The sequence below is a fragment of the Elgaria multicarinata genome, chromosome 3, assembly GCF_023053635.1.
Source record: "Elgaria multicarinata webbii isolate HBS135686 ecotype San Diego chromosome 3, rElgMul1.1.pri, whole genome shotgun sequence".
Lineage (NCBI taxonomy): Eukaryota > Metazoa > Chordata > Lepidosauria > Squamata > Anguidae > Elgaria > Elgaria multicarinata.
Window position 1 is genome coordinate 168,796,000 of NC_086173.1, and position 25,625 is coordinate 168,821,624.

Sequence of the window (25,625 nt, forward strand, 5' to 3'; positions counted from 1 at the left end):
CAGGAAGCTTCCTGGGTCCTTCAATGAATCCAAGCTGATCACCTTCAGCATGCTGGTCTTCTGCAGCGTTTGGGTCTCCTTTGTGCCCTCCTACTTGAGCACCAAGGGGAAACACATGGTAGCCGTGCAGGTCTTCTCTATCTTGGCCTCCAGTGCTGGGTTATTGAGCTGCATCTTTATTCCCAAATGCTACATTATTGTACTAAGGCCTGATCTGAATACAAAGGAGCATCTCATGATGAAAACTAAAGATGGCATCTGACTCAAAGGATCCATGACATGATGTAATGATGGCACGTGAGCCTAAGTGCTAGAGATCCATAGTACACTGTAGGCCATTGTGCCCCTTCCTAGAGTTAGAAGACCTAAAGACGATAGCGCACATGCTGGTAACTTCAAGGCTCGGCTCCTGCAATGCGCTCCACATAGGGCTACCTTTGTGCCTAGTCCGGAAACTTCAACTAGTTCAAAATAGGGCAGCTAGGATGGTCACCAGTACACCTTCTCCTGTAAAATCCGCCACGCACACTCAGGCCCTCTGGGAAGAATCTACTTCAGCTAGCAAAAACTAGATTAACATCTGTTACCCAGAAGACCTTCTCTTCTGCTGCTCCCAGACTGTGGAATGGCCTGCCGGAGGAGACTCGTCAGCTTGACAGTCTACTAGCATTGAAGAAAGCTATCAAGACTGATCTCTTCCGACAGGCCTATCCAGCGGAATTTTAAGATGTTTTTAAAATGTTTTTAGGATGTTTTTTAACAATGTATATTATGGTTTAATTGAGTATTATGTATTTTATCGTTTATTGTTGTTCCTCGCCAAGATCAAAATGGAGAGGTAGGCAAGAAATATTATTATTATTATTATTATTATTATTATTATTATTATTCATGTAGATCCCTTGAAAGTGTCATTACCTGAAATGTGCTTATTCTACAAAATAAAAATATTCATTGAAAACTTGGATTTTGTTTCCCCTCTTTGAGATCATCCAGACAAGCATCTACTTGTGTTATACACATGGGTGGGTTTACTCATTGTATAAATGTGATATTCAAACTGGCAATGTTAACTTTCACTGATTAACCAAAGTGTGCTGCTAGTTATGGAGAAAATGCAGGCTCAATGAAAATGTCAACCCATTGTGTGGCCGCCCTAAAATGGCAACTTCTAAGTTAGGCATAATTAGGTGGATTACTGCATTGAGCTGGGGGTTGGTCTTGATTCCCTTATAGGCCCCTTCCAACTCTACTATTCTAGGATTCTATAACTGGGCATGTTTAGCCTGGAGAAGAGAAGACTGAGAGGAGACATAATGGCATTCTTCAAGGACTTGAAAGGTTGTCACACAGAGGAGGACCAGGATCTCTTCTCCAGAGTGCAGGACATGGAATAATGGGCTCAAGTGACAGGAAGCCAGATTCCGGCTGGACATAAGGAAAAACTTCCTGACTGTTAGAGCGGTACGACAATGGAACCATGACCGAGGGAGGTTGTGGGCTCTCCCACCCTGGAGCCACTCAAGAGGCAGCTGAACAACCATCTGTCAGGGATGCTTTGATGTGGAACCCTGCATTGAGCAGGGGGTTGGACTCGATGGCCTTGTAGGCCCCTTCCAACTCTATTGTTCTATGATTCTATGAAAATAAATTAAAAATAAAACTGTCAGTTTCATACTGCCTTTATACAAATCTATGGCACAACCACACTTAGAATACTGAGTACACTTCTGGTCACCAAAACTTTTAAAAAGATACTGTAGAGCTAGAAAAAGTGTTGAAATTTAATTGTTAAAACCGTCAACTTTAAAGATAAAGAGATGAAACTTTGCACCGTGATAGGTTTTAGGTAGCGCTTTAACTACACCAAACTTGAAACAGATCCATTCATCCATTGACTTTTTAGAATTTTTTTTAAAAAATTGAGTTTTTAAAATTATTATTTTTAAAATCATCATTTTTAAAGATAAAGAGATGAAACTTCACACCATAATAGGATTTAGGTAGAGCTTTAGCCACACCAAATTTGAAACAGCTCTGTTAATCCATTGATTTTTTAGGATTTTTTTTTAAAATTGAGGTTTTAAAATTATTATTTTTAACACTGTCATTTTTAAAGATAAAGAGCTGAAAGTTGGCACCATGATAGCTTTTCAGTAGAGCTTTATCCATACCAAATTTGAAACACATCTGTTCATTCATTGATTTTTTGGAATTTTTCAAAATTTGAGGATTTTTTTTTTTTAAAAAAAGGTTATTTAAAAAGATAAAGAGTTGAAACTTGGCACCATGATTGCTCTTAACAAGGGCTTTAGCTTTGCCAAGTTTGAAACAGCTATGTTCATCCATTGAGTTTTAGGATTTTTAAAAAAAGTTTGAGGTTTTAAAATTTTTTAAAAATGACATTTTTAAAGATAAAGGGCTGAAAGTTAGCACCATGATAGCTCAAGGAGAGAATTAGCCATGCGAAGTTTGAATCAGATCTGTTAATCCATTATTATTTTTTTAGGATTTTTTTTTAAAGTTCAAAGTTTAAAATTATTGTTTTTTAAAACTGCTGGAGCCATATCCTACAAACTCAGGTTGCCAAATCTCCTCTTTGGGGTGTTGCACATTGAGCAGTTTCAGCCCTTGGCATTAAGGGGATCTCCAGTCTTTAGGTAAGAAGTCCTGGGCATGCAGGGCACCTTTCCTGTTGCTGATTTGGTGTGCAGTCGGGTACCTGGAGCTCAGCAGAGGCAAGGTGTCCACAAGTCAAAATGTGGGAAAGGAGAGGTCAGTCAAAGCAGCCCACAGGGCAAAACAGAATGGGCCAGAGGCCTTTTCCTCAAATTTCCACATCATGGGCGATGAAGGGTCATCTTTAGAGAAAAACTCTCAGGACCAACAGTAAGATGCCAGTCAAGAGGGAGGCTCTCTTCTTTGTGGATGCCCTGTTGCTGCGAATGTTGGAACCTGGCATATCATTGCTTTGCTTCGCTACACTTTGTACACTTGTGAGCTAGGCTCTGACTGCACTGCTGGGATGCAATGCAGAACATTTGAAGTGCACACCAGAGAAAAATAGATAGATTTGCGGCTTTGGCTGGCTGGCGTATCTCTTAGACACAGACTGAAGCCACAACTCAGAGATGGCTGTAGCTGAGCCCTGAGAGGCTGCTGTACCACACAGAGCCTTTTAAAGAGTGTCTCAGAGTCCAGTTTTGGTGCAGGCAGAGGTGGCTGGCGGTGGAGTTTTTTAAAAAAAAACAAGAGTTACCGGATACAACCAAGCCATAAGCTGTTGCCCTACTCCCAGCCACGGGGTACAAGTGCACAGCCGGGCTGGACCATTGGAACACTTTGGCAAAGGGAGGTGGGTGGGGGATTATTTGAGGGTGGAGATGTTGGCTGGCTGGCATAAGGCAGAGAGAGGCTGAAGGCAACCCAGATGCACGTGTAGCTTGGCCCTGAGGCTGGCTTGCCGCACAGAGTATTTTAAGAGTGCATCAAAGTTGTGGAGGTGGCTGGTGGCAGAGGTTTTTAAAGCATTGGGCAAAAGGCAGGATATAATGATGATGATGATGATGATAATGATGTTGTAAGAGTCACTAGACATGACCAAGCAATAACCTGCAATAAGCAATATCCCAAGCCACAAGTGTGCAGCCTAGCTGGACCATTGGGAGACTTTGGGGGGGGGGGGGGAGAGAGAGAGAGAGAGAGAGAGAGAGAGAGAGAGAGAGAGATTGTTCAAGGCTGGAGGCTTTGGTTTGTCTGATATGACTTAGAGTGAGAGACAACAGAGGCTGCACAGACAACCCAGAGACCTCTATTGTAACTTAGCCCCATGGTGCTGGCATGCAACGCAGGGCATTAGGAAGAGAGTCTCAGAGTCGCATGTTTCTGCAGGAAGTAGACAAGAGCTCTAAGTCTGGATGTGTGAAGTGGTTCCAACACACAAGCCTTGAGAAGCTAATGTATATAAGTGAGAAGTGTGAATGGGCAAAGTAGTGTTCACTGCCACAACACCCATCCTAATGTTAGAGTAGAGAAACTTGTGACAATTATACACAAGCATTTTTTAAAAACTGAAACTTATGTTCTAATGTTCAACCATTGATCGTAGGGCTGTGCAGGAACCCCTGCAACCTGCAGAAGCCCTGATCTACCTTCTCATTCCGTTAGTTAATTAGTTAACTAATTAGTTAATTTCAGATACATTGAATTAGTTAATTTCAGATACATTGAATGTCTCACTTGTTCTTTATTTCAGTGATTTTAACATTAAGATGTTACGTAGAACAGATTTGCCTTAAACGTCTGCTGTAAAATCACACATGTGACTGTGGCGTTGCACCACACAAGTCAGTTCCCAAATGTATGTCTGCAGTTTGTAAGTCTGTGGTTTTTAGAATGTTGGCCTGAGTGGGCGGAGTTAGAATGTCTGGGGAGGGAGAGGAGTGATATATAAGGGAAGGGAAGACTTTAGAGTGGATGGCCTTACAGACCCCTTCCAATTCTACTATTCTATGATGCTATAAATGCTACACTAAGCAGTTATAGGGCTTCTCCCCAGTGTGAATTCTTTGATGCTGCTTAAGGCTTATGCTCTGAGCAAAGCTCTTTCCACACTCTAAACATTTATAGGGCTTCTCCCCAGTGTAAATTCTTTGATGCTGCTTAAGGTGCATGCTCCAAGCAAAGCTCTTTCCACACTCTAAGCATTTATAGGGCTTCTCTCCAGTGTGAATTCTTTGATGCTGCTTAAGGTGTGTGTGCCACGACACAGGCTCTGAACACCAGACCTCATGTCTGCCACCACTTATTATGGGGCGACACAGGCTCTGAACACCAGACCTGGCCGAGGCTACTCCCTGCTCAAACCAAGCACCACCACTTGATACGCTTGAGGCAAGGGATAAAGCCCACCTTCTTCCAAACTATGTTGAAAAAGGGGTTTAAAATGGAGAAGGATTTTAATATATATAATAATGCGCTGTGAGTTATATCTGCTTAGGTGAATGACTGTCAGAGTGGGTGTTAAATGTGTAAACTTAAGATGATAAATGCCAAACAGACACGTGGGACTTTTGTGGTAGTTTAAAAACAAAACAATCAAAATTTATTTTTAAAAGTTCATAAGCTTTGTTTCAAATAACAACATTTAAAAACCTTTTTAAAACCTTTCATACAATCCGGACACTCATTCACATTCGCGCTTTCCTTTTTCTCACACAATCACTCTCGAACTTTCTTTATTATCAATATTGATTAATATACTTCCACTACGTGCACACCACACTCTAAAGACACCACTCACTACACTGACTCTCAAATTTCCCAGAACTTAAGTACCATAAATACAGAGAGCACTACAGACTCTAAGAGTACCTAACAAGTCTCCCTGAAAAGCTTTCCTGAAAAGAACAAGGACAAGGACTCTCAATCCCCTCAGTCATTCCCTTATATATATCACTCCTCCCCCCTCCCAAGACATTCTAACTCCGCCCACACAGGCCAACATTCTAAAAACCACCGACTTACAAACCGCAAACATACATTTGGAATTGACTTGTGGAGTGTAACGCCACAGTGTGCTCTTAGCAAAACTCTTTCCACACTCTAAGCATTTTTAAGGCATCTCCCCAGTGTGAATTCTTTGATGCTGCTTAAGGTGTGTGCTCAGAGCAAAGGTCTTCCCACACTCAAAGCATTTATAGGGCTTCTTCCCAGTGTGAATTTCTTGATGCTGCTTAAAGTTTATAACCTGAGCAACGCTCTCTACGCATTTATAGGACTCCTCCCCAGTGTGAATTCTTTGATGTTGCTTAAGGTGTGTGCTCTGAGCAAAGCTTTTCCCGCATTCTAAGCATTTATAGGGCTTCTCTCCGGTGTGAATTCTTTGATGCGGCTTAAGGCTTGTGCTGTTAGCAAAGCTCTTCCCGCATTCTAAGCATTTATAAGGCTTCTCGCCAGTGTGTATTCTTTGATGCTGCTTAAGGTGTGTGCTCTGAGCAAAGCTCCTTCCACACTCTAAGCATTTATAAGGCTTCTCCCCAGTGTGAATTCTTTGATGGTGCTTAAGGTGTGCGCTGTGAACAAAGCTCTTTCCACACTCTAAGCATTTATAGGGCTTCTCCCCAGTGTGAATTCTTTGATGCTGCTTAAGGTATGCGCTGTGAGCAAAGCTCTTTCCACACTCTAAGCATTTATAGGGTTTCTCCCTAGTGTGAATTCTTTGATGCTTCTTAAGGTTTGCGTTGCTTGCAAAGCTCTTCCCGCATTCTAAGCATTTATAGGGCTTCTCCCCAGTGTGAATTCTTTCATGCAGCCTAAGGTTTATACACTGAGAAAAGCTCTTTCCACACTCTAAGCATTTATAAGTCTTCTCCCCAGTGTGAATTCTTTGATGCTGCTTAAGGTATGTGCTCTGAGCAAAGCTCCTTCCACACTCTAAGCATTTATAAGGCTTCTCCCCAGTGTGAATTCTTTGATGGTGGTTAAGGTGGGCGCTGTGAGCAAAGCTCTTTCCACACTCTAAGCATTTATAGGGCTTCTCCCCAGTGTGAATTCTTTGATGCTGCTTAAGGTATGCGCTGTAAGCAAAGCTCTTTCCACACTCTAAGCATTTATAGGGTTTCTCCCCAGTGTGAATTCTTTGATGCTTCTTAAGGTTTGCGTTGCTTGCAAAGCTCTTCCCGCATTCTACGCATTTATAGGGCTTCTCCCCAGTGTGAAATCTTTGATGCTGCTTAAGGCTTTCGTTGCGAGAAAAGCTCTTCCCGCATTCTAAGCATTTATAGGGCTTCTCCCCAGTGTGAAATCTTTGATGCTGCTGAAGGCTTTCGTTGCGAGCAAAGCTCTTCCAGCATTCTAAGCATTTATAAGGCTTCTCCCCAGTGTGAATTCTTTGATGCTGCTTGAGGTTTATACCCTGAGAAAAGCTCTTGGCGACTCTAAGCATTTATAAGGCTTCTCCCCAGTGTGAATTCTTTGATGCAGCTTAAGGTGTGTGCTCAGAGCAAAGGTCTTCCCACACTCAAAGCATTTATAGGGCTTCTTACCAGTGTGAATTCTTTGATGCTGCTTAAGGCTTGCACTGTGTGCAAAGCTCTTCCCGCACTCTAAGCATTTATAGGGCTTCTCCCCAGTGTGAATTCTTTGATGCTGCTTGAGGTTTATACCCTGAGAAAAGCTCTTGGCGCACTCTAAGCATTTATAAGGCTTCTCCCCAGTGTGAATTCTTTGATGCAGCTTAAGGTGTGTGCTCAGAGCAAAGGTCTTCCCACACTCAAAGCATTTATAGGGCTTCTTACCAGTGTGAATTCTTTGATGCTGCTTAAGGCTTGCACTGTGTGCAAAGCTCTTCCCGCACTCTAAGCATTTATAGGGCTTCTCCCCAGTATGAACTCTTTGATGCACCTTAAGTTGTGTGTTGAAACTGAACTGTTTTTCACACAGTAAGTATTGAGATCTTTGATATTTGCTACGATGAATCTTCTGAGTCTTTACGTCCCAAGAGCTTTTCCTCTGGTTCTTGCTGTTGTCAATGTTCTTTTTTCTTGTTGCTTCTAGTATTGGAGTTTCACAGAAGTCTGATCCTTCAAAAGAAATGGATTCGTTTTCCCTCTTCTCTTCAGTTTCAATTTTCCTTATCTGGTGTAGGCCATTTTTCTTGCTCTCCCTGTGATCACCTGCAAGTATAAACACAGAAATCGTCTTGAAATCTTGGAACAAAACCAACGGTTGCTAATTTGATTCACAGGATATATATTAAAAAAACTGCTAGTGAGGCAGATCCTTCCAAACATATTAAATATTCCAATGATGAATAGAACTGAGAACTAGACTGCTATACAATGCTTTCATTTTTTTTGGAATATCTCATATAAAGTAGCTCAATTCGGAGCTATTAGTGTGCAAAAAAAATGGTTGCCAGCCTGGAAGCATTTCTGTGCAAGTTTGGAACAGAGATGCTTCCCCCTTTTGTCATTTAAAGTGACATCCTGCCCTCAATATTTCACCAATGTTCTTGAAATGCACAGAGTATGTAAAATCAGAATTTCTTTCTGGCAGTACGCCGTTTAAGAAAGATTGGTGAAATATTTTTTCATTTTAGGATGCTAGAACGACACACCCCACAATAACTCATTTTAACATGGTGGAATGCTTTTTTTACTGAACATCCTTAACACAGGGAACACTGCCGTGTTCCCTGTAATCCAGCAACAGCAACTATACAAAGTAGTACAGATTCTTAGTTCCCATCTCCCAGAGATTTAAAAGTCCTCTGAGGTTAATAGGTTATGACGTGTCCTCAGAGCCAAGTGGCAGAATTTAGCAATCTTATAGGTAACTGAGGGGTTTCTATTGGCAAGGAGGAACATGGTATAAATATTCTTCGGTGTTACCTGGAAAGTCCTGTAGTAGAGGATGGATTAAGCCTGACCGGGCCTCTGAGTAGAACGAGCAGTGTAAAAGCACATGAGAGGATGTCTCTATCTCACCTAAATCACATGGGCATAACCTTTGGGGGACTGGAATTCCTTGAGGAGAACGGTAAATATATAGGATTTGGTTTAGATCGTTCTGCAGTTCACTATCCCAAATACGCTTCTTAACAAGGCTTTTTTTGGCTTTTTCTAAACCTATGGCTTGTAGATGTTCCGTAGAGAGCCCATAGGTGCATAATTTCTCTTTGATATTGTTCCACCATTTCATCTGATAATTGTCTTGTAAAATTAGGGGAAGCAGCCCCGCTGGGGTCAGCTTAAGTCTAAGCCAGGTAAATATAGTAATTTGCCACACAATAGCTTCAATTCTAATTAATCCACTCTCCATTCGTGATGTCGCATTGGAGACACTTATTGGTGTCAGAAATATTGACCTTAAAAAGACCGATTGTATTTTCTCATATATAGCTAAGTAGGAAAATGGTCCCAATTGTGCTCCATACAAGAGCTGTGCTCTCGATTTTGCCACAAACAGTTTAATTGCAGCTGGAATAAAATTTCCTCCTCGTGTACGAAAGAACCCCAGAACGGCTGCTGAGCTTTTCTTGGCAAGTGAGGAAATAGAGTTGATCTGTGCCATTTTCCTTCTAGAAGCTTGGAAAACGAGACCTAGATATTGAAAACAAGAGACTTGTTCTATCTCACTGTTATCTATGTACTATCTGTGGATCTTTTTGCTATTGGCAAACCTCATAATCTTTGATTTAGTGTAATTGGTCCTCCTTACAATGTTGGGCAAGGGCCTTTAGGGCTCTTCTAAGGCCTATTTGAGACAAGGAGAGAATGACCGCGTCGTCTGCATACAGCAGTATGGGTAGTCTTTTAGTTGCTATTTTTGGGGCGTGTATATCTAAAGCTTGGAGCTGTTGGATCAAGGAGTTTATACATATATTAAATAGATGTGGGGCCAGAACGCATCCTTGCTTGAACCCCCTATTTGCTGCAATTGGGTTGGAGAGCTGACCTTCTCTGTTAAATCTTACTCTAAGGCTTGTGTTACTATACAATTTAGCCATCAACCGTAGTAGGCGTTTATCAATTGTGGTGTTTTTAAGTCTTCCCCATAAATTGGATCTAGGGATCGAGTCGAATGCCGCTTTAAAATCTACAAAGGCTGCATATAGCCGGGAGCTACTGCTACGGGTGTATTTTTCTGCCGAATGTTGCAGAATTAGGCAGTGGTCAAAAGCAGATCTGCCTGTCCTGAATCCTGCTTGTTCATCCTCAAGTATGCTTTCATCCTCCATCCCATCGCACAGTTCTGTACACAGATGTCTTGTGTATAATTTCCTAATGGTATTCAGAAGACTAATTGGGCTATCGTTTGCTGGGTCATTCCTAGCCCCTCTTTTATAGACTGAATTATAATATCTACGTAATATCTACGTAAGTAAACAGTGATAAGTAAACATCCATCCCTGGGAAAATTCCGGAGCCGATTCTAAAGAAGTCAATCTGTAAACACCTTGAAATCAATGCAGCGATTACTAGGAGCCAACATAGATTTGTCAGGAACAAATCCTGCCAGATGAATTTGATCTCATTTTTCAATCGGGTAACCTCCCTTGTGGACTGTGGGAATGTTGTGGACATAATATACCTTGACTTCAGCAAAGCTTAAGACAAAGTACCACATGATATTCTGATTAAAAAAACTAGCTAAAAGTGGGCTAGACGGAACAACTATTAGGTGGATTCACAGTTGGCTACAGAATCATACTCAAAGAGTGCTTCTCAATGGTACCTTCTCAAACTGGGGGGAGGTAATGAGCGGGGTTCCGCAGGGCTCAGTCCTGGGCCTAGTGCGCTTCAACATTTTTATTTGTATTTATTTATTACGTTTATATTGTCCTTTTTTCCTCCAAGGAACCCAAGGCAGTGTTATCCTCACAATAACAACCCTGTTAGGTAGGTCGGGCTGAGAGTATGTGACTGGCCCAAAGTCACCCAATGGGTTTCCAAGGCCAGTGGGGACGAGAACTGAGGGCTCTCATAATTGTTAATGATTTGGACAAGGAGATGCAAGGAATCTTGTTCTCTGCCTTGATGTTGTTCCCCGCCTCAATCAGAGTGGAGAGTCTGGTAAGAAATAAAATTATTATTATTATTATCATCAAATTTGCAGATGACACAAATTTGCGTGGCATAGCTAATACCCTGCAAGACAGAAACAAGTTTCAAAGCGATCTTGATAGGCTGGAGTGCTGGGCTGAATAGAACAGAATTAGACTTAATAGGGATACTACAAGCAAGAAGGAACTTGGAATTGTTGTAGATCACAAGCTGAATATGAGCCAACAGTGTGATGTCGCCACAAAAAAAGCAAATGCCATTCTGGGCTGCATTAAAAGAAGCAGAGCTTCCAAATTGTGTGAAGAACTGGTTCTCCTCTATTCAACAATGGTTAGGCCTCATCTTGAGAATTGTGTCCACTTCTGGGCACCACACTTCAAGAAGGATGCAGACAAGCTGGAGGAAGTTCAGAGGAGGGCAACGAGGATGATCAAGGGTCTGGAAACAAACCCTATGAAGAGAGACTGAAAGAACTGGGCATGTTTGGCCTGGAGAAGAGTGAAGGCAGACATGATAGCACTCTTCAAATACATGAAAGGTTGTCACACAGAGGAGGGCCAGGATCTCTTCTCGATCCTCCCAGAATGGAGGTTGTGGGCTCTCCCACACTAGAGGCGTTCAAGAGGCAGCTGGAAAGCCTTATTCAGAGGAATCCCATTCCTTACCCAGAGAAGCCAGGATCCCACGATTCACCTCCATGACTTCTGTGTACAGAGTCCTTTGGACTGGATCAAGCAGAGACCACTCCTCCTCCGAGAAATGCACGGCCACCTCCTCAAAAGTGACCGGAACCTGAAAGCAGCAGAAAAAATGATGGTCTCTTTAAGCATTATGTAGCAATCCCTGACGACAAGGATGGTGAGGTCCTCCTTCTGAACGCCAGAGCTTCATGAGTGGCATTCAAGGCCTTCCTAGCAGCCATCTTGGAGAAGAGCAAAGGCTAAAGGGGTAGGTTCTTCCAGGGCCAAAGAGATATGCAGGGGACGGAGGCCCCCAGGACTCCCCTACCTGCCCAGGCTGTGCAGAAACCGCTTCCACTCCACCACCAAGCCAAGGAGGCCTAGAAGGATCCCCCATGATCAGTTCACTTCCCCTGCAGGTTTTTCCGCTCCCTGTGAGGAAGGCAAAGAAGGTGGGAAGGTGAGAAGTAAAGTTAACATTCTTAAGCATTCCCATTTTCATTGTTTTATTGGAATCAGTGTTTATTGATTGATTTATTGCATTTGTTTACCATCCCACAGCCGAAGCTCTCTGGGGAGTTAACATAACATAAAAGCACTTAAAAATAAATTGCAAATATTAAAAACCATAAAAACATACAATATACACATATATATAAAACTACTATAACAAGTTTTAAAACTAGGACCCTAAAAAAACAGACCCAGGCTAATTACATTTTGCTGATTTCATATTGCTTGACCTGGCACTGAAAATATAACAATGTCGGCGGCAGATGAACCTCATTGGGGAGATTGTCCCACAGTTGGGGGGCCACCACAGAGAAGGCCTCTCCCTTGTTGTCGTCCTCCGAACTTCCCTCTGAGTAGGCGCCTGGAGGAGGACCTTAGTTGTGGAGTGTGTAAGACCGGGCCAGAGTGGGTCTGATACCCTTGAACCACGTTACTAAACAACATTTCCTTTTTGAGTATCTCCCCCAGGAAAATCAGGCTCAAGGAGAACGTTAAGGCAGCTCATGCACCTCAGGCGTAATAGAGGGAGGGAGACCATGGGGAAATACGTCCCACTAATCCTTACCCAGTGAAGAGGGTCCTCCGTCTCCCTCCTGCAAGATCCGCCCGTCCAGCGGCCTCTGTGTGGTGCCCGGTGGAGCCTTCTCTGCCTCAGGGAAATCTGTGGGTGCTCTGGCCAACATCCCCTGGACCTGGAGCAAGAGGAAGGATCCCAGGCAGAGAAGAGGGATGAGAGAAGGAAAGAAATGGCTCAGGTCAAGGCCAAGGGCAGCATTTCCCAATGGCTTTACCTTTCAGGTCTCATTCTGAAGTTGATCTACCATCCAAGACACACAGCGACGTGTCTTTGCCAGGGGGCTAAGATATCAACCCTGGCATAAGCAAAGTGCTTTAACACCCTCCAAAAACCACGTAGGAGGAACGGCAGAACCTCCCAGACATTCCCAGTTTGGTGTCTACAAACACTAGTCCTGTTCTGTTGGGAGGAGACTCTGCCACTGGCTGAAGAAGGATCTCCACTTTCCCCAGAACTTCATAAACCCATTCAGTTCTCCTGTGATCACAAGAACATGAGAAGAGCCATTCTGGATCAGAACAAGGGTCCATCTACTCCAGGATTCTCTCCCCACAGTGGTCCTTCAGCTGTTGACTACAAACTCACAAGCAAGACATGAGTGTCACAGCACCCTCCAGCCCATGTTCCCCAGCAACTGGTGTACATAGACATACTGCTTAGGATACTAGAGGTAGGATATAGCCATCTAGGCTAGTAGCCATTCATAGCCTTCTCCTCCAAGAATTTGTTCTAACCCCCATTTTAAACCATCGAAATTCATGGCCATCCCTGCATCCTCTGGTAGGGAATTGCATATTTTAACGACGTACTGTTAATTTAACAAGGGCCTGCTCTACACATGAAGAACAACTATACTTCGAGGTGTCATTGGAAATTGGGGCATCCCTTCCTTAGAGGACGTGCAAAAAGAAGTTGAAGGAAGTATTAAGAACACAGTCCCTGTTAGTCATCAGGATGAAATGCTCTCACCTGCTCTTGGTCCTCCGCCTGGCTCAGGAGGAAGCCTTCTGCCAGGGCCACCGCCTGGGAACTGGTCTCCGCTCCACACTCTCTCACCCAGCTCTCCATCTCCGGGGGTAGGACAGCCAGAAACTGCTCCAGGACCACCAGGTCCAGCATCTCAGCTTTCGTGTTCCTTTCTGGCTTCAGCCACTGGCAGCAAAGGTGGTGGAGTCGGCTGCAAACCTCTCGGGGCCCTTCAGCCTCCTGGTAGCAGAAGTCCCTGAAGCCCTGGCGCTCCGTGTCTGAGCGGGAGTTGCTCCCAGACTGGTCCTGCTGCACTCTTCCTTCCCAGGGCTCTGCACTGCTCCCTTCCTGGATGTTGCAGGAGACGATTTCTGGTTCAGGGCCTGCAAAGGTTTGTTCTTCTATCTTCACTCTCTTCTCCATCTCTGCTCCCACCAGGACTGAGGAACGGCCTTGGCCTACCAGCTGCCTTGGCCAAACCTGTAACGGAGCCGGATGGCTGCTTGACTGATCATTCTGCCGAAGGGCAGCCAAACAATGCCCCCCCCCCCCCCCGGCAACAAGGCCCATGTGCCGTCTTCAATAATTTGATTCTTGTAAACACCAGCCTGGCAAGGTAGACCACAGGCCCAAACTTCAGTGCTGATATTTCGAGGGGGTATCAAGAAACCCTGGAAAGGTGCATCTCCTCTAAGTGGGATCGCTGAGTGGTGGTGAAAGACTCTAAGACACGGTTCTCTCTTTCGAGAATGTTTATTACAAGCAGCGCTTAGCACTGCAAGGCGGAAGCCCTCAGAGGACCCAAGGAACTGCCCGCTATTTTCAGGAAAGCCTTAACCTCCTTATAGGGTCAGTCCCCTTCGAAACAAGGCAGAACCGCTCCATACAATCATAAAACAGTAACAGGTAAGCTGCTCAGCCAGTTATAAGCAAGGATTTTATGCATGTGCAGAGTGCAATCTTTTCAAGGACAGAAAAACAACATGTCAATGATTACTGAGAAACTTGTGCCCATCTGTTCATTTCACGGTTAGCTCTTTCTAAAGCAAGCTACGACACCCTCTAACGGTCCTAGTAGGCACACAATCTTGTGAAACTAGTGTTTCAATACCCTTCACAAGACATGGTCTCATGGTTGCAACCTTAATACATTTTCCAGTTACTGCGGAAGCGTAGATACTTTGATTTCTAGAGAACAGGCCCAAAGCAATGATTTTTGCACAGGATGGGCTCAGGGGAAGCCCACATACCTATTTGATTGAATTCCTCAACAGGGTGCACTGAGAAGAACAGACCCCCCCTCCTTGGTCGTAAGAGATAGCACCTGTCTCAAAGGGGGCTCCGCGACCCCCGTCCCAAAGGAACCAGATTTGTGGTTGAAAATGAAGTTCTGACTCTGCCCCAACGGGAGAGAGAGAGAGTGTAACCACAGCTGAATTAATGCCATTAAAATTTAATAATGTGTGAACGTTTATTTTAAAAGTTAAGCAAGAAAACACTGAATACTTTTTCAGCTTGTTAAGCACATGAAATATGCCACTAAGGAAGCCTTAAGAGATGAATGATTTAGGGTGACCCTATGAAAACGAGGACAGGGCTCCTGTATAAAGAAGTCAATCTGTAAACACCTTGGAACCAATGCAGTGATTACTAGAAGCCAACATGGATTTGTCAGGAACAAATCCTGTCAGACTAATTTGATCTCATTTTTTGATAGGATAACCTCCCTTGTGGACTGTGGGAATGCTGTGGACGTCATATATCTTGACTTCAGCAAAGCTTTTGACAAAGTACCACATGACGTTCTGATTAACAAACTAGCTAAAAGTGGGCTAGATGGAAAAACTATTAGGTGGATTCACAGTTGGCTACAGAATCGGACTCAAAGAGTACTTATCAATGTAACCTTCTCAAACTGGGGAGAGACAACGAGTGGGGTACCGCAGGGCTCAGTCCTGGGCCCAGTGCTCTTCAACATTTTTATTAATGATTTGGACAAGGAGGTGCAGGGAACGCTGATCAAATTTGCAGATGACACAAAATTGGGTGGGATAGCTAATACCCTAGAAGACAGAAACAAACTTCAAAGTGAACTTGATAGGCTGGAGTGCTGGGCTGAAAACAACAGAATGAAATTTAATAGGGATAAATGCCAAGTTCTACATTTAGGGAATAGAAACCAAATGCACAGTTACAAGATGGGGGACACTTGGCTCAGCAATACTACAAACAAGAAAGGTCTTGGAATTGTTGTAGATTGCAAGCTGAATATGAGCCAACAGTGCGATATGGCTACAAGAAAGGCAAATGCTATTTTGGGCTGCATTAATAGAAGTATAGCTTCCAAATCACGTGAGGTACTGGTTCCTCTCTATTCGGCCCTGGTTAGGCCTCATCTAGAGTACTGCATCCAGTTCTGGGCTCCACAATTCAAGAAGGACGCAGACAAGCTGGAGCGTGTTCAGAGGAGGGCAACCAGGATGATCAGGGGTCTAGATACAAAGCCCTATGAAGAGAGACTAAAAGAACTGGGCATGTTTAGCATGGAGAAGAGAAGATTGAGGGGAGACATGATAGCACTTTTCAAATACTTAAAAGGTTGTCACACAGAGGAGGTCCAGGATCTCTTCTCGATCCTCCCAGAGTGCAGGACACGGAATAACGGGCTCAAGTTAAAGGAAGCCAGATTCCGGCTGGACATCAGGAAAAACTTCCTGACTGTTAGAGCAGTGCGACGGTGGAACCAGTGACCTATGGAGGTTGTGGGCTGTCCCACACTAGAGGCCTTCAAGAGGCAGCTGGACAACCACCAGTCAGGGATGCTTTAGGGTGGATTCCTGCATTGAGCAGGGGTTGGACTTGATGGCCTTTTAGGCCCCTTCCAACTCTGTCTTTAACAGTTGTATTGAAAAGGCAATTTCAGCGGCTGTCATTTGCATACATGGATCACCTGGTGAAATTCCCTTTTCTATGCCATCTCTGCTCCCAGCACTTGAACCCCAAAATTGCACCAGAGTAACAGCGATTTCTCCCCACTCTCAGGATGTGAATTTCGGGCTCACTTAATACATCAAACAGGAATGTACTAAAACCAACAGCAGGCTCCCTTCTTAATAAACAAAAGCGCCCCAGGTTTTATTTCGAAGGCCTCGTGACCAAAGCGACTTGTTAATTTTGCTTATTCTCTAGCTTTAAATCAGGGAGGGGAAACAAAACAAAAATGCAATGCAAACAGGACACCAGGGCAGCCTTTTGCCCAAAGGTGGGACATTCCTCCTCCCCACCCTGGACCTTTCCTCTTGTGTCCCTCCCAGACACCCTCCCTTCTCCAGCCTTCCCTTCCGCGATTCCCTAGTTATGGGGAGGGAAAGAGGTGCAAGGCGAGGGGCGCCAAGTGGGTCCATCCCCTGGGGGGGGGGGGCTGGGGGGGGTCTCTGTCTCTCTCCCCACCCACCCCCTGCCCCGGACCTGCCCCCCTGCCATTGGCTGCCCTGGGGGGGCTCTTTCCTCTGCCCCCTCCCCCCTGGGACCCCCTTGCAATCTGCACTCACTGGTTCCTTTGCAGGGGAAAAGAAGCTGCAGGAAGCGGACAGACGAGGCTCGTAGGCGCAGAGGGAGAATCCCAGGCTCCTTTGCAATGGGGGGCGGGGAGGAAGTGTGGGGCGGAAAGGGAGGGGCCTCATCCAGCCTGGGCTCTTCATGGGCCTCTCTAGGACCCAGCCCCCTCTCCTCCTCTTTAACCCTTGCATGGAGGCAGCACTAGAGAGCCGCAGAGGCTCCTGGCAGAGACATGGAATCATAGAATCATAGAATCATAGAATAGCAGAGTTGGAAGGGGCCTACAAGGCCATCGAGTCCAACCCCCTGCTCAATGCAGGAATCCACCCTAAAGCATCCCTGACAGATGGTTGTCCAGCTGCCTCTTGAAGGCCTCTAGTGTGGGAGAGCCCACAACCTCCCTAGGTCACTGGTTCCATTGTCGTACTGCTCTAACAGTCAGGAAGTTTTTCCTGATGTCCAGCTGGAATCTGGCTTCCTTTAACTTGAGCCTGTTATTCCGTGTCCTGCACTCTGGGAGAATCGAGAAGAGATCCTGGCCCTCCTCTGTGTGACAACCTTTTAAGTATTTGAAGAGTGCTATCATGTCTCCCCTCAATCTTCTCTTCTCCAGGCTAAACATGCCCAGTTCTTTCAGTCTCTCTTCATAGGGCTTTGTTTCTAGACCTCTGATCATCCTCGTTGCCCTCTTCTGAACACGCTCCAGCTTGTCTGTGTCCTTCTTGAATTGTGGAGCCCAGAACTGGACGCAATACTCTAGATGAGGCCTAACCAGGGCCGACCTGGGAAGCAGGCTTTTCCATGGGGGGGGGGGTGTCTTTTATCCCCCCAGCAGCATCGCAGCCCCATCTGCTCCTGGGGGCTTTGTGGGATCCACAGGCGTTTCCCCTTTGAGTGCGTAATGCAGCCTCCTGCATGGGAGCCCTCCATCCTTCTGCCTGCCCTTGCTGCAGAACAGCGTTCCCCAACCTGGCGCCCTTCAGAACTCTAAACATGAACAGATGCTCTAAAAAGAGAGAGGTTAAGTAGGGTGACCCTGTGAAAAGGAGGACAAGGCTCCTGTATCTTTAACAGTTATTATTATTATTATTATTATTATTATATTATTATTATTATTATTTATTTATATAGCACCATCAATGTACATGGTGCTGTACAGAGTAAAACAGTAAATAGCAAGACCCTGCCGCATAGGCTTACATTCTAATAAAATCATAATAAAACAATAAGGAGGGGAAGATAATGCAAACAGGCACAGGGTAGGGTAAACAGGCACTGGGTAGGGTAAAACTAGGGAATTTTGTACATTTGAAGTGCACACCAGAGAAAAATAGATTTGTGGCTTTGGCTGGCTGGCATATCTCTTAGAGACAGAGTTAGACTGAAGCCACAACTCAGAGATGGCTGTAGCTGAGCCCTGAGAGGCTGCTGTACCACACAGAGCCTTTTAAAGAGTGTCTCGGTGGATTTTTTTTTTTTAAAAAAAAAGAGTTACCAGATACAACCAAGCCATAAGCTGCTGCCCTACCCCCAGCCACAGGGTACAAGTGCACAGCCTGGCTGGACCATTGGGAGACTTTGAAAAAGAGAGGTGGGTGGGGGATTATTTGAGGGTGGAGATGATGGCTGGCTGGCATAAGGCAGAGAGAGGCTGAAAGCAACCTAGTTGCACCTGTAACTTGGCCCTGAGGCTGGCTTGCCATACAGTGTTTTAAGAGTGCATCAAAGTTGTGCAGGAGGCAAGGAAGTGGAGGCGGCTGGTTACAGAGGTTTTTAAAGTATTGGGCAAAAGGTAGGATATAATAATGATGATGATGATGATGATGATGATGTAAGAGTCACCAGACATGACCAAGCAATAACCTGCAATAAGCAATATTCCAAGCCACAAGTGTGCAGCCTAGCTGGACCATTGGGAGACTTTGAGGGAGAGAGAGATTGTTTGAGGCTGGAGGCTTTGGTTTGCCTGCAATGACTTAGAGTGAGAGACAACAGAGGCTGCACAGACAACCCAGAGACATCTATTGTAACTTAGCCCCATGGTGCTGGCATGAAACACAGGGCATTAGGAAGAGGGTCTCAGAGTCGCATGTTTGTGCAGGAAGTAGACAGGAGCTATAAGTCTAGATGTGTGAAGTGGTGCCAAAACACAAGCCTTGAGAAGCTAATGTATATAAGTGAGAAGTGTGAATGGACAAAGTAGTGTTCACTGCCACAACACCCACCCTAATGTTAGAGTAGAGAAACTTGTGACAATTATACACAAGCTTTTTTAAAAAATTGAAACTTTAAAAAGACAGCCAGCCAGCCAGTAGCAAACCCTGTTAACAATAACAGCAGCTTGCAATGAGTGAAGATACAGCCAGAAAAGGTATTTGAGGGAAGGGGAGAATGTAACACACAGAGTATAGCAAAAGCTTCAAAGTACAGCAAAACCTACAAAAGTAGGAGTGAGTAAAGTTAATTTCAGATACATTGAATGTCTCACTTGTTCTTAATTTCAGTGATTTTAACATTAAGATGTTATATAGAAGATTTATCTAAAATGTGTGCTGTAAAACCAGACATGTGACTGTGGCAGTTTGTAAGTCTGTGGTTTTTAGAATGTTGGCCTGAGGGGGTGGAGCTAGAATGTCTGAGGAGGGGGAGGCGTGATATATAAGGGAAGGACTGAGGGGTTGTGAGAGACTTTTTAGGTACTCTTAGAGTCGTTAGGGCTCTATGTGCTTTAGCTCTCTGTTTAGAATACTTGGGTCTGGAGAATTTGAGGTTCAAGGTAGAGAGTGGTGCCTTTGGAGTGTGGTGTGCACATAGTAGATGTATGTTAATCAATACTGATAATAAATAAAGCTCAAGAGTGATAGTGTGAGAGAAAGGAAAGCGCATATGTGAACGGGTGAAAGGATTGGATGAAAGGTTTCAAAAAGGTTTTTAAATGTTTTACTTGAAACAAAGCTTGTGAACTTGCAAAATTAATTTTAATTATTTCGTTTTAACTACCACAAAAATCCCACGTCTCTGTTTGGCATTTATCATCTGAAGTTTATACATCTAGACTCACTCTGACAATAATTCACCTCAGCACATATAACTCACAGTGTTCTAGTTTATTATTGAAAACCTTCTCCATTTAACCCCTTTCGCCACATAGTTTGGAGAAAGGCGGTGCTTGTCCCTCGCCTCAGGCATATCAAGCAGTGGTGCTTGGCTTGAGCAGGGAGTAGCCGTGGCCAGGCCTGGTGTTCAGAGCCTGTGTCGTGGCAGTGACCAAGATGATGTTCGGGTGGGCACGCCCCCGTGGTGCTGGACACACCCTGTTTGGGGCTGACCACGTTGTCCCCCTTTTTGGTTTTCAAAACATGGTCACCCTAATGTTCAGAGGATGATCAGTGGTCTGGATACAAAGCCCTATGAGGAGAGAGTGAAAGAACTGGGCATATTTAACCTGGAGAAGATTGAGGGGAGATAGGATAGCACTCCTCAATGACTTGAAGGGTGGTCACACAGAGGAGGGCCAGGATTTCTTCTCGATCATTCCAGGATGCAGGACACAGAATAATGGGCTCAAGTTACAGGAAGGCAGATTCCGGCTGGACATCAGGAAAAACTTCCTTTTAGAGCAGTACGACAATGAAAACAGTTATCTTGGAAGGTTGTGGGCTGTCCCGCACTAGAGTCATTCAAGAGGCAGCTGCACAACATCTGTCAGGGATGCTTTAGGGTGGATTCCTGCATTGAGCAGGGGCTTGGACTCGATGGCCTTATAGGCCCCTTCCAACTCTACTATTCTATGATATAAATGCTACACTAAGCATTTATAGGGCTTCCCCCACTGTGAATTCTTTGATGCCGCTTAAGGCTACTGCTAAAAGCAAAGCTCTTCCTGCACTCAAAGCATTCATAGGGCTTCTCCCCAGTGTGAATTCTTTGATGCCGCTTAAGGCTACTGCTAAAAGCAAAGCTCTTCCTGCACGCAAAGCATTCATAGGGCTTCTCCCCAGTGTGAATTCTTTGATGCTGCTTAAGGTATGAGCTCTGAGCAAAGCTCTTTCCGCACTCTAAGCATTTATAGGGCTTCTCCCCAGTGTGAATTCTTTGATGCTGCTTAAGGTGCATGCTCCGAGCAAAGCTGTTTCCACACTCTAAGCATTTATAGGGCTTCTCCCCAGTATGAATTCTTTGATGCCACTTAATGTGTGTGCTGTGGGCAAAGCTCATCCCACACTCTAAGCATTTATAGGGCTTCTCCCCAGTGTGAATTCCCTTATGCCGCTTAAGTCTTGAGCTGCTAGAAAAGCTCTTCCCGCACTCTAAGCATTTATAGGGCTTCTCCCCAGTGTGAATTCTTTGATGCAGTTTAAGGAGTATGCTCTGAGCAAAGCTCTTCCCGCAATCAAAGCATTTATAGGGCTTCTCCCCAGTGTGAAGTCGTTGATGCCGCTTAAGGCTTGTGCTGTAAGGAAAGCTCTTCCCGCACTCAAAGCATTCATAGGGCTTCTCCCCAGTGTGAATTCGTTGATGCAGCTTAAGGCTTGTGCTGTGAGCGAATCTCTTCCTGCATTCTAAGCATTTATAGGGCTTCTCCTCAGTGTGAATTCCCTGATGCTGCTTAAGGTGTGTGCTCTGAGCAAAGTTCTTCCCGCATTCTAAGCATTTATAGGGCTTCTCCCCAGTGTGAATTCTTTGATGCAGCTTAAGGCTTGTGCTAAGAGCAAAGCTCTTCCCGCATTCTAAGCATTTATAGGGCTTCTCCCCAGTGTGAATTCCTTGATGCTGCTTAAGGTTTGTTCTGTGAGCAAAGCTTTCTCCGCACTCTAAACATTTATAGGGCTTCTCCCCAGTGTGAATTCGTTGATGCTCCTTAAGTGTAACGCTCTGAGCAAAGCTCTTCCCGCATTCTAAGCATTTATAGGGCTTCTCCCCAGTGTGAATTCGTTGATGCTGCTTACGGTGTGCGCTCAGAAGAAAGGTTTTCCCACACTCAAAGCATTTATAGTTCTTCTCCCCAGTGTGAATTCCTTCATGCCGCTTAACGCTTGCGCTGTGAGCAAAGCTCTTCCCGCATTCTAAGCATTTACAGGTCTTCTCCCCAGTATGAACTCTTTGATACAACTTAAGTTGTGTGTTGAAACTGAATTGTTTTTCACACTCGCTAATATGAACCTTCTGAGTCTTTATATCCCAAGAGCTGTTCCTCTGTGTCTTCCTATTGTGAATGTTCTTTTTTCTTGTTGCTTCCAGGATTGGAGTTTCACAGACGTCTGATCCTTCAAAAGAAATGGATTTGTTTTCCCTCTTCTCTTCAGTTTCAGTTTTCCTCCTCTGGTGTAGGCCATTTTTCTTGTTCTGTCTGTGATCACCTGCAAGTATAAACACAGAAATCGTCTTGAAATCTTGGAACAAAACAAACCGTTGCTGATATGATTCACAGGATATATACAAAAAAATCATTAGTGAGGAAGATCCTTCCAAACATATTAAACATCCCGATGATCAATAGAACTGAGAACTAGAATATACAATGCTTTCAATTTTTTTGGAATATCTCATATAAAGTAGCTCAGAGAATAAAGGAACAACATAAAATACTGTAAAAATAAAATACACTTAGAATCTGCCTTTTTCTCCTAGCTGATCATTTAACTGGGAACTGGGAAGTGGGATTTCAACCCTAATGGTTATTTTCAATGTCCAGTTATATCTTAAAATGGAAAGCAAGCTCTCCAGAGTTGTCTTCTGAATATGCCTTACTCTCCTCTCCTCCATGGAGACCATTAAGATAATATCTGTAATGTCTTCAACATTATGCATATGCAATTATGGCAGCAAAGTAAGATTGGTTGGCAGCCATCAGTGCCACAGAATAAGTTCATCAACGAGTTTTTATCAGTGTTTAGACAGGTCTTCGGAGTGTTTTCCTCCTTGAATTTTTGGCGTCAAACCCATTGTTTCATTGCCTTCAGCTCCTTAGAAAAATGTGAAGGTGGCAAAGCTTTTCAATTTATGGAAATGTATTTTGGAGCAATCATATCGAGAGCCCAAGGCCCATAAAGGACACTGCACAAAACTCCCCCAGCAAGCGCAGGAAACCCTCCGGATTCATTAGCCTCTAGGGCCTGGTCATCCCGTGTGATCCTCCTGCCCTGTGGAGGTTACAGGTAGGGCTGTGGTCCGCTTCGCTTCGTAAAAGCGATAGCAGAGCAGCCTGATTCACTTCCGCTAAAGGCGGAACCAGATCGGGTCAGGGGCAAAGCGTTGCGAAGCAGGTCGCCCATTTGCGCTTTTTGGAGGATGGACTGATGGCAAGGGACGGTTGCACCTCACAAGGGCTGGAAAGAATGTGTTTGGCCACAGCATGAAGAACTTCATCAGGAGGGCTTTCAACTGAATCCTACGGGGGAGGGAGACATAACCTTGGAAGGGAAAATAGATGAAGGCTCCTGCAGCTTAACACAGAGAACAGATCTAATAGTGGCTATTAATAGTCTTCACAATAATGTAAGGAGGAAGCCAGACTCTATATAAAACACATGATCTTTGATGTCTATATACTACAGAAGAAACCCATGTGGTTCCACAAAAAGCAAATTGATAACAGATGACAAAGAAAAGGCTGAAGTGCTCAATTCCTACCACATGTAGTACCACATGGTATTCTGATTCAAAAAACTAGCTAAAAGTGGGCTAGACGGAACAACTGTTATGTGGATTCACAGTTGGCTACAGAATCGGACTCAAATTATTATTATTATTATTATTATTTATTTATATAGCACCATCAATGTACATGGTGCTGTACAGAGTAAAACAGTAAATAGCAAGGCCCTGCCGCATAGGCTTACAATCTAATAAAGCACTCAAAGAGTGCTTCTCAATAGTACCTTCTCAAACTGGGGGAGGTAATGAGCGGGGTTCTGCAGGGCTCAGTCCTGGGCCTAGTGCTCTTCAACATTTTTATTTGTATTTTTTTATTACATTTATATTGTCCTTTTTTCCTCCAAGAAACCCAAGGCGGTGTTATCCTCACAACAACCCTGTTAGGTAGGTCGGGCTGGCCCAAAGTCACCCAGTGGGTTTCCATGGCCGAGTGAGGACGAGAACTCAGAGCTCTCATAATTGTTAATGATTTGGACAAGGAGATGCAAGGAATGTCGTTCCCTGCCTTGATGTTGTTCCCCACCTCGATCAGAGTGGGGAGTCGAGTAAGAAATAATATTATTATTATTATTATCATCAAATTTGCAAATGACACAAATTTGTGTGGGATAGCTAATACCCTGCAAGACAGAAACAAGTTTCAAAGTGATCTTGATAGGCTGGAGTGCTGGGCTGAATAGAACAGAATTAGATTTAATAGGGATACTACAAGCAAGAAGGAACTTGGAATTGTTGTAGATCACAAGCTGAATATGAGCCAACAGTGTGATGTCACCACAAAAAACGCAAATGCTATTCTGGGCTGCATTAAAGAAGTATAGCTTCCAAATTGTGTGAAGAACTGGTTCTCCTCTATTCAGCATTGGCTAGGCCTCATCTTGAGAATTCTGGGCACCCCACTTCAAGAAGGATGCAGACAAGCTGGAGGAGGTTCAGAGGAGGGCAACGAGGATGATCAGGGGTCTGGAAACAAAGCCCTATGAAGAGAGACTGAAAGAACTGGGCATGTTTGGCCTGGAGAAGAGAAGATTGAGGGGAGACATGATAGCACTCTTCAAATACTTGAAAGGTTGTCACACAGAGGAGGGCCAGGATCTCTTCTCGATCCTCCCAGAGTGGAGGTTGTGGGCTCTCCCACACTAGAGGCGTTCAAGAGGCAGCTGGACAGCCTTACTCAGAGGAACCCCATTCCTTACCCACAGAAGCCAGGATCCCACGAATCTCCTCCATGACTTCTGTGTACAGAGTCCTTTGGACTGGATCAAGCAGAGCCCACTCCTCCTCCGAGAAATGCACGGCCACCTCCTCAAAAGTCACCGGAACCTGAAAGCAGCAGAAGAAATTACTGTCTCTTTGAGCATTATGTAGCAATCCCTGATGACAAGGATGGTGAGGTCCTCCTTCTGAATGCCAGAGCTTCCTGAGTGGCATTCAAGGCCTTCCCAGCAGCCATCTTGGAGAAGAGCAAAGGCTAAAGGGGCAGGTTCTTCCAGGACCAAAGAGATGTGCATGGGATGGAGGCACCCCACGTCTCCCCTACCTGCCCAGGCTGTGCAGAAACCGCTTCCACTCCACCACAAAGCGAAAGAGGCCTAGAAGGATCCCCCAGGATCAGTTCACTTCCCCTGCAAGTTTTTCCGCTCCCTGTGAGGAAGGCAAAGAAGGTGGGAAGGTGAGAAGTAAAGTTAACGTTCTTAAGCATTCCCATTTTCATTGCTTTATTGGAATCAGTGTTTATTGATTAATTTATTGCATTTGTTTACCATCCCACAGCCGAAGCTCTCTGGGCAGTTAACATAACATAAAAGCACTTAAAAATAATTTGCAACTATTAAGAACCACAAAAACATACAATATACACATACATATAAAACTATTATAACAAGTTTTAAAACTAGGACCCTAAAAAAACAGACCCAGGCTAATTACATATTGCTAATTTCGTATTGCTTGACCTGGCACTGAAATATAACAATGTCGGCGGCAGATGAACCTCATTGGAGAGATTGTTCCACAGTTGGGGGGCACCACAGAGAAGGCCTCTCCCTTGTTGTCGTCCTCCGAACTTCCCTCTGAGTAGGCGCCTGGAGGAGGACCTTAGTTGTG

The 25,625-nt window shown here is 44.5% G+C and overlaps 3 protein-coding genes across 3 annotated transcripts in view; all 3 read right to left on the bottom strand.

Moving 5' to 3' along the window:
• The window catches only part of LOC134396281 (zinc finger protein 420-like), a 918,719-nt gene extending 901,798 nt beyond the window's left edge, over positions 1-16,921 (bottom strand). Inside the window, exons 1-2 of the mRNA XM_063122711.1 lie at positions 16,856-16,921; positions 13,308-13,784 (exon numbers count right to left, since the gene is read on the bottom strand). Coding sequence (XP_062978781.1) covers positions 13,308-13,727 — 420 coding nt within the window. The 5' untranslated portion in view covers positions 13,728-13,784; positions 16,856-16,921. The remainder of the gene's footprint in view (positions 1-13,307; positions 13,785-16,855) is intronic.
• Positions 5,124-6,979, bottom strand: LOC134396413 (zinc finger protein 420-like). The gene has a single exon (XM_063122904.1). The coding sequence runs from the start codon at positions 6,944-6,946 to the stop codon at positions 5,615-5,617; it is 1,332 nt and encodes a 443-aa protein (XP_062978974.1). The 5' UTR covers positions 6,947-6,979; the 3' UTR covers positions 5,124-5,614.
• A 2,905-nt stretch (positions 16,922-19,826) lies between the features above and the next one.
• LOC134395765 (zinc finger protein 420-like) lies at positions 19,827-24,749 on the bottom strand. The gene is made up of 2 exons (XM_063121927.1): positions 24,716-24,749; positions 19,827-22,207 (listed from the first exon to the last, which is right to left on the bottom strand). Exons 1-2 carry the CDS (start codon positions 24,747-24,749, stop codon positions 20,670-20,672), a joined length of 1,572 nt encoding a protein of 523 aa, XP_062977997.1. The 3' UTR covers positions 19,827-20,669.
• Between the last annotated feature and the right edge of the window lie 876 nt (positions 24,750-25,625).

Coding starts and splice junctions, on each gene's coding strand:
- LOC134395765 (XM_063121927.1), bottom strand. CDS start 24,749: ATGGAGGAGATTCGTGGGATCCTGGCTTCTGTGG. Junction 22,208..24,715: donor TGGGATCCTGGCTTCTGTGG/GTAAGGAATGGG, acceptor ATCACAGACAGA/ACAAGAAAAATGGCCTACAC.
- LOC134396413 (XM_063122904.1), bottom strand. CDS start 6,946: ATGCTTAGAGTCGCCAAGAGCTTTTCTCAGGGTATAAACCTCAAGCAG.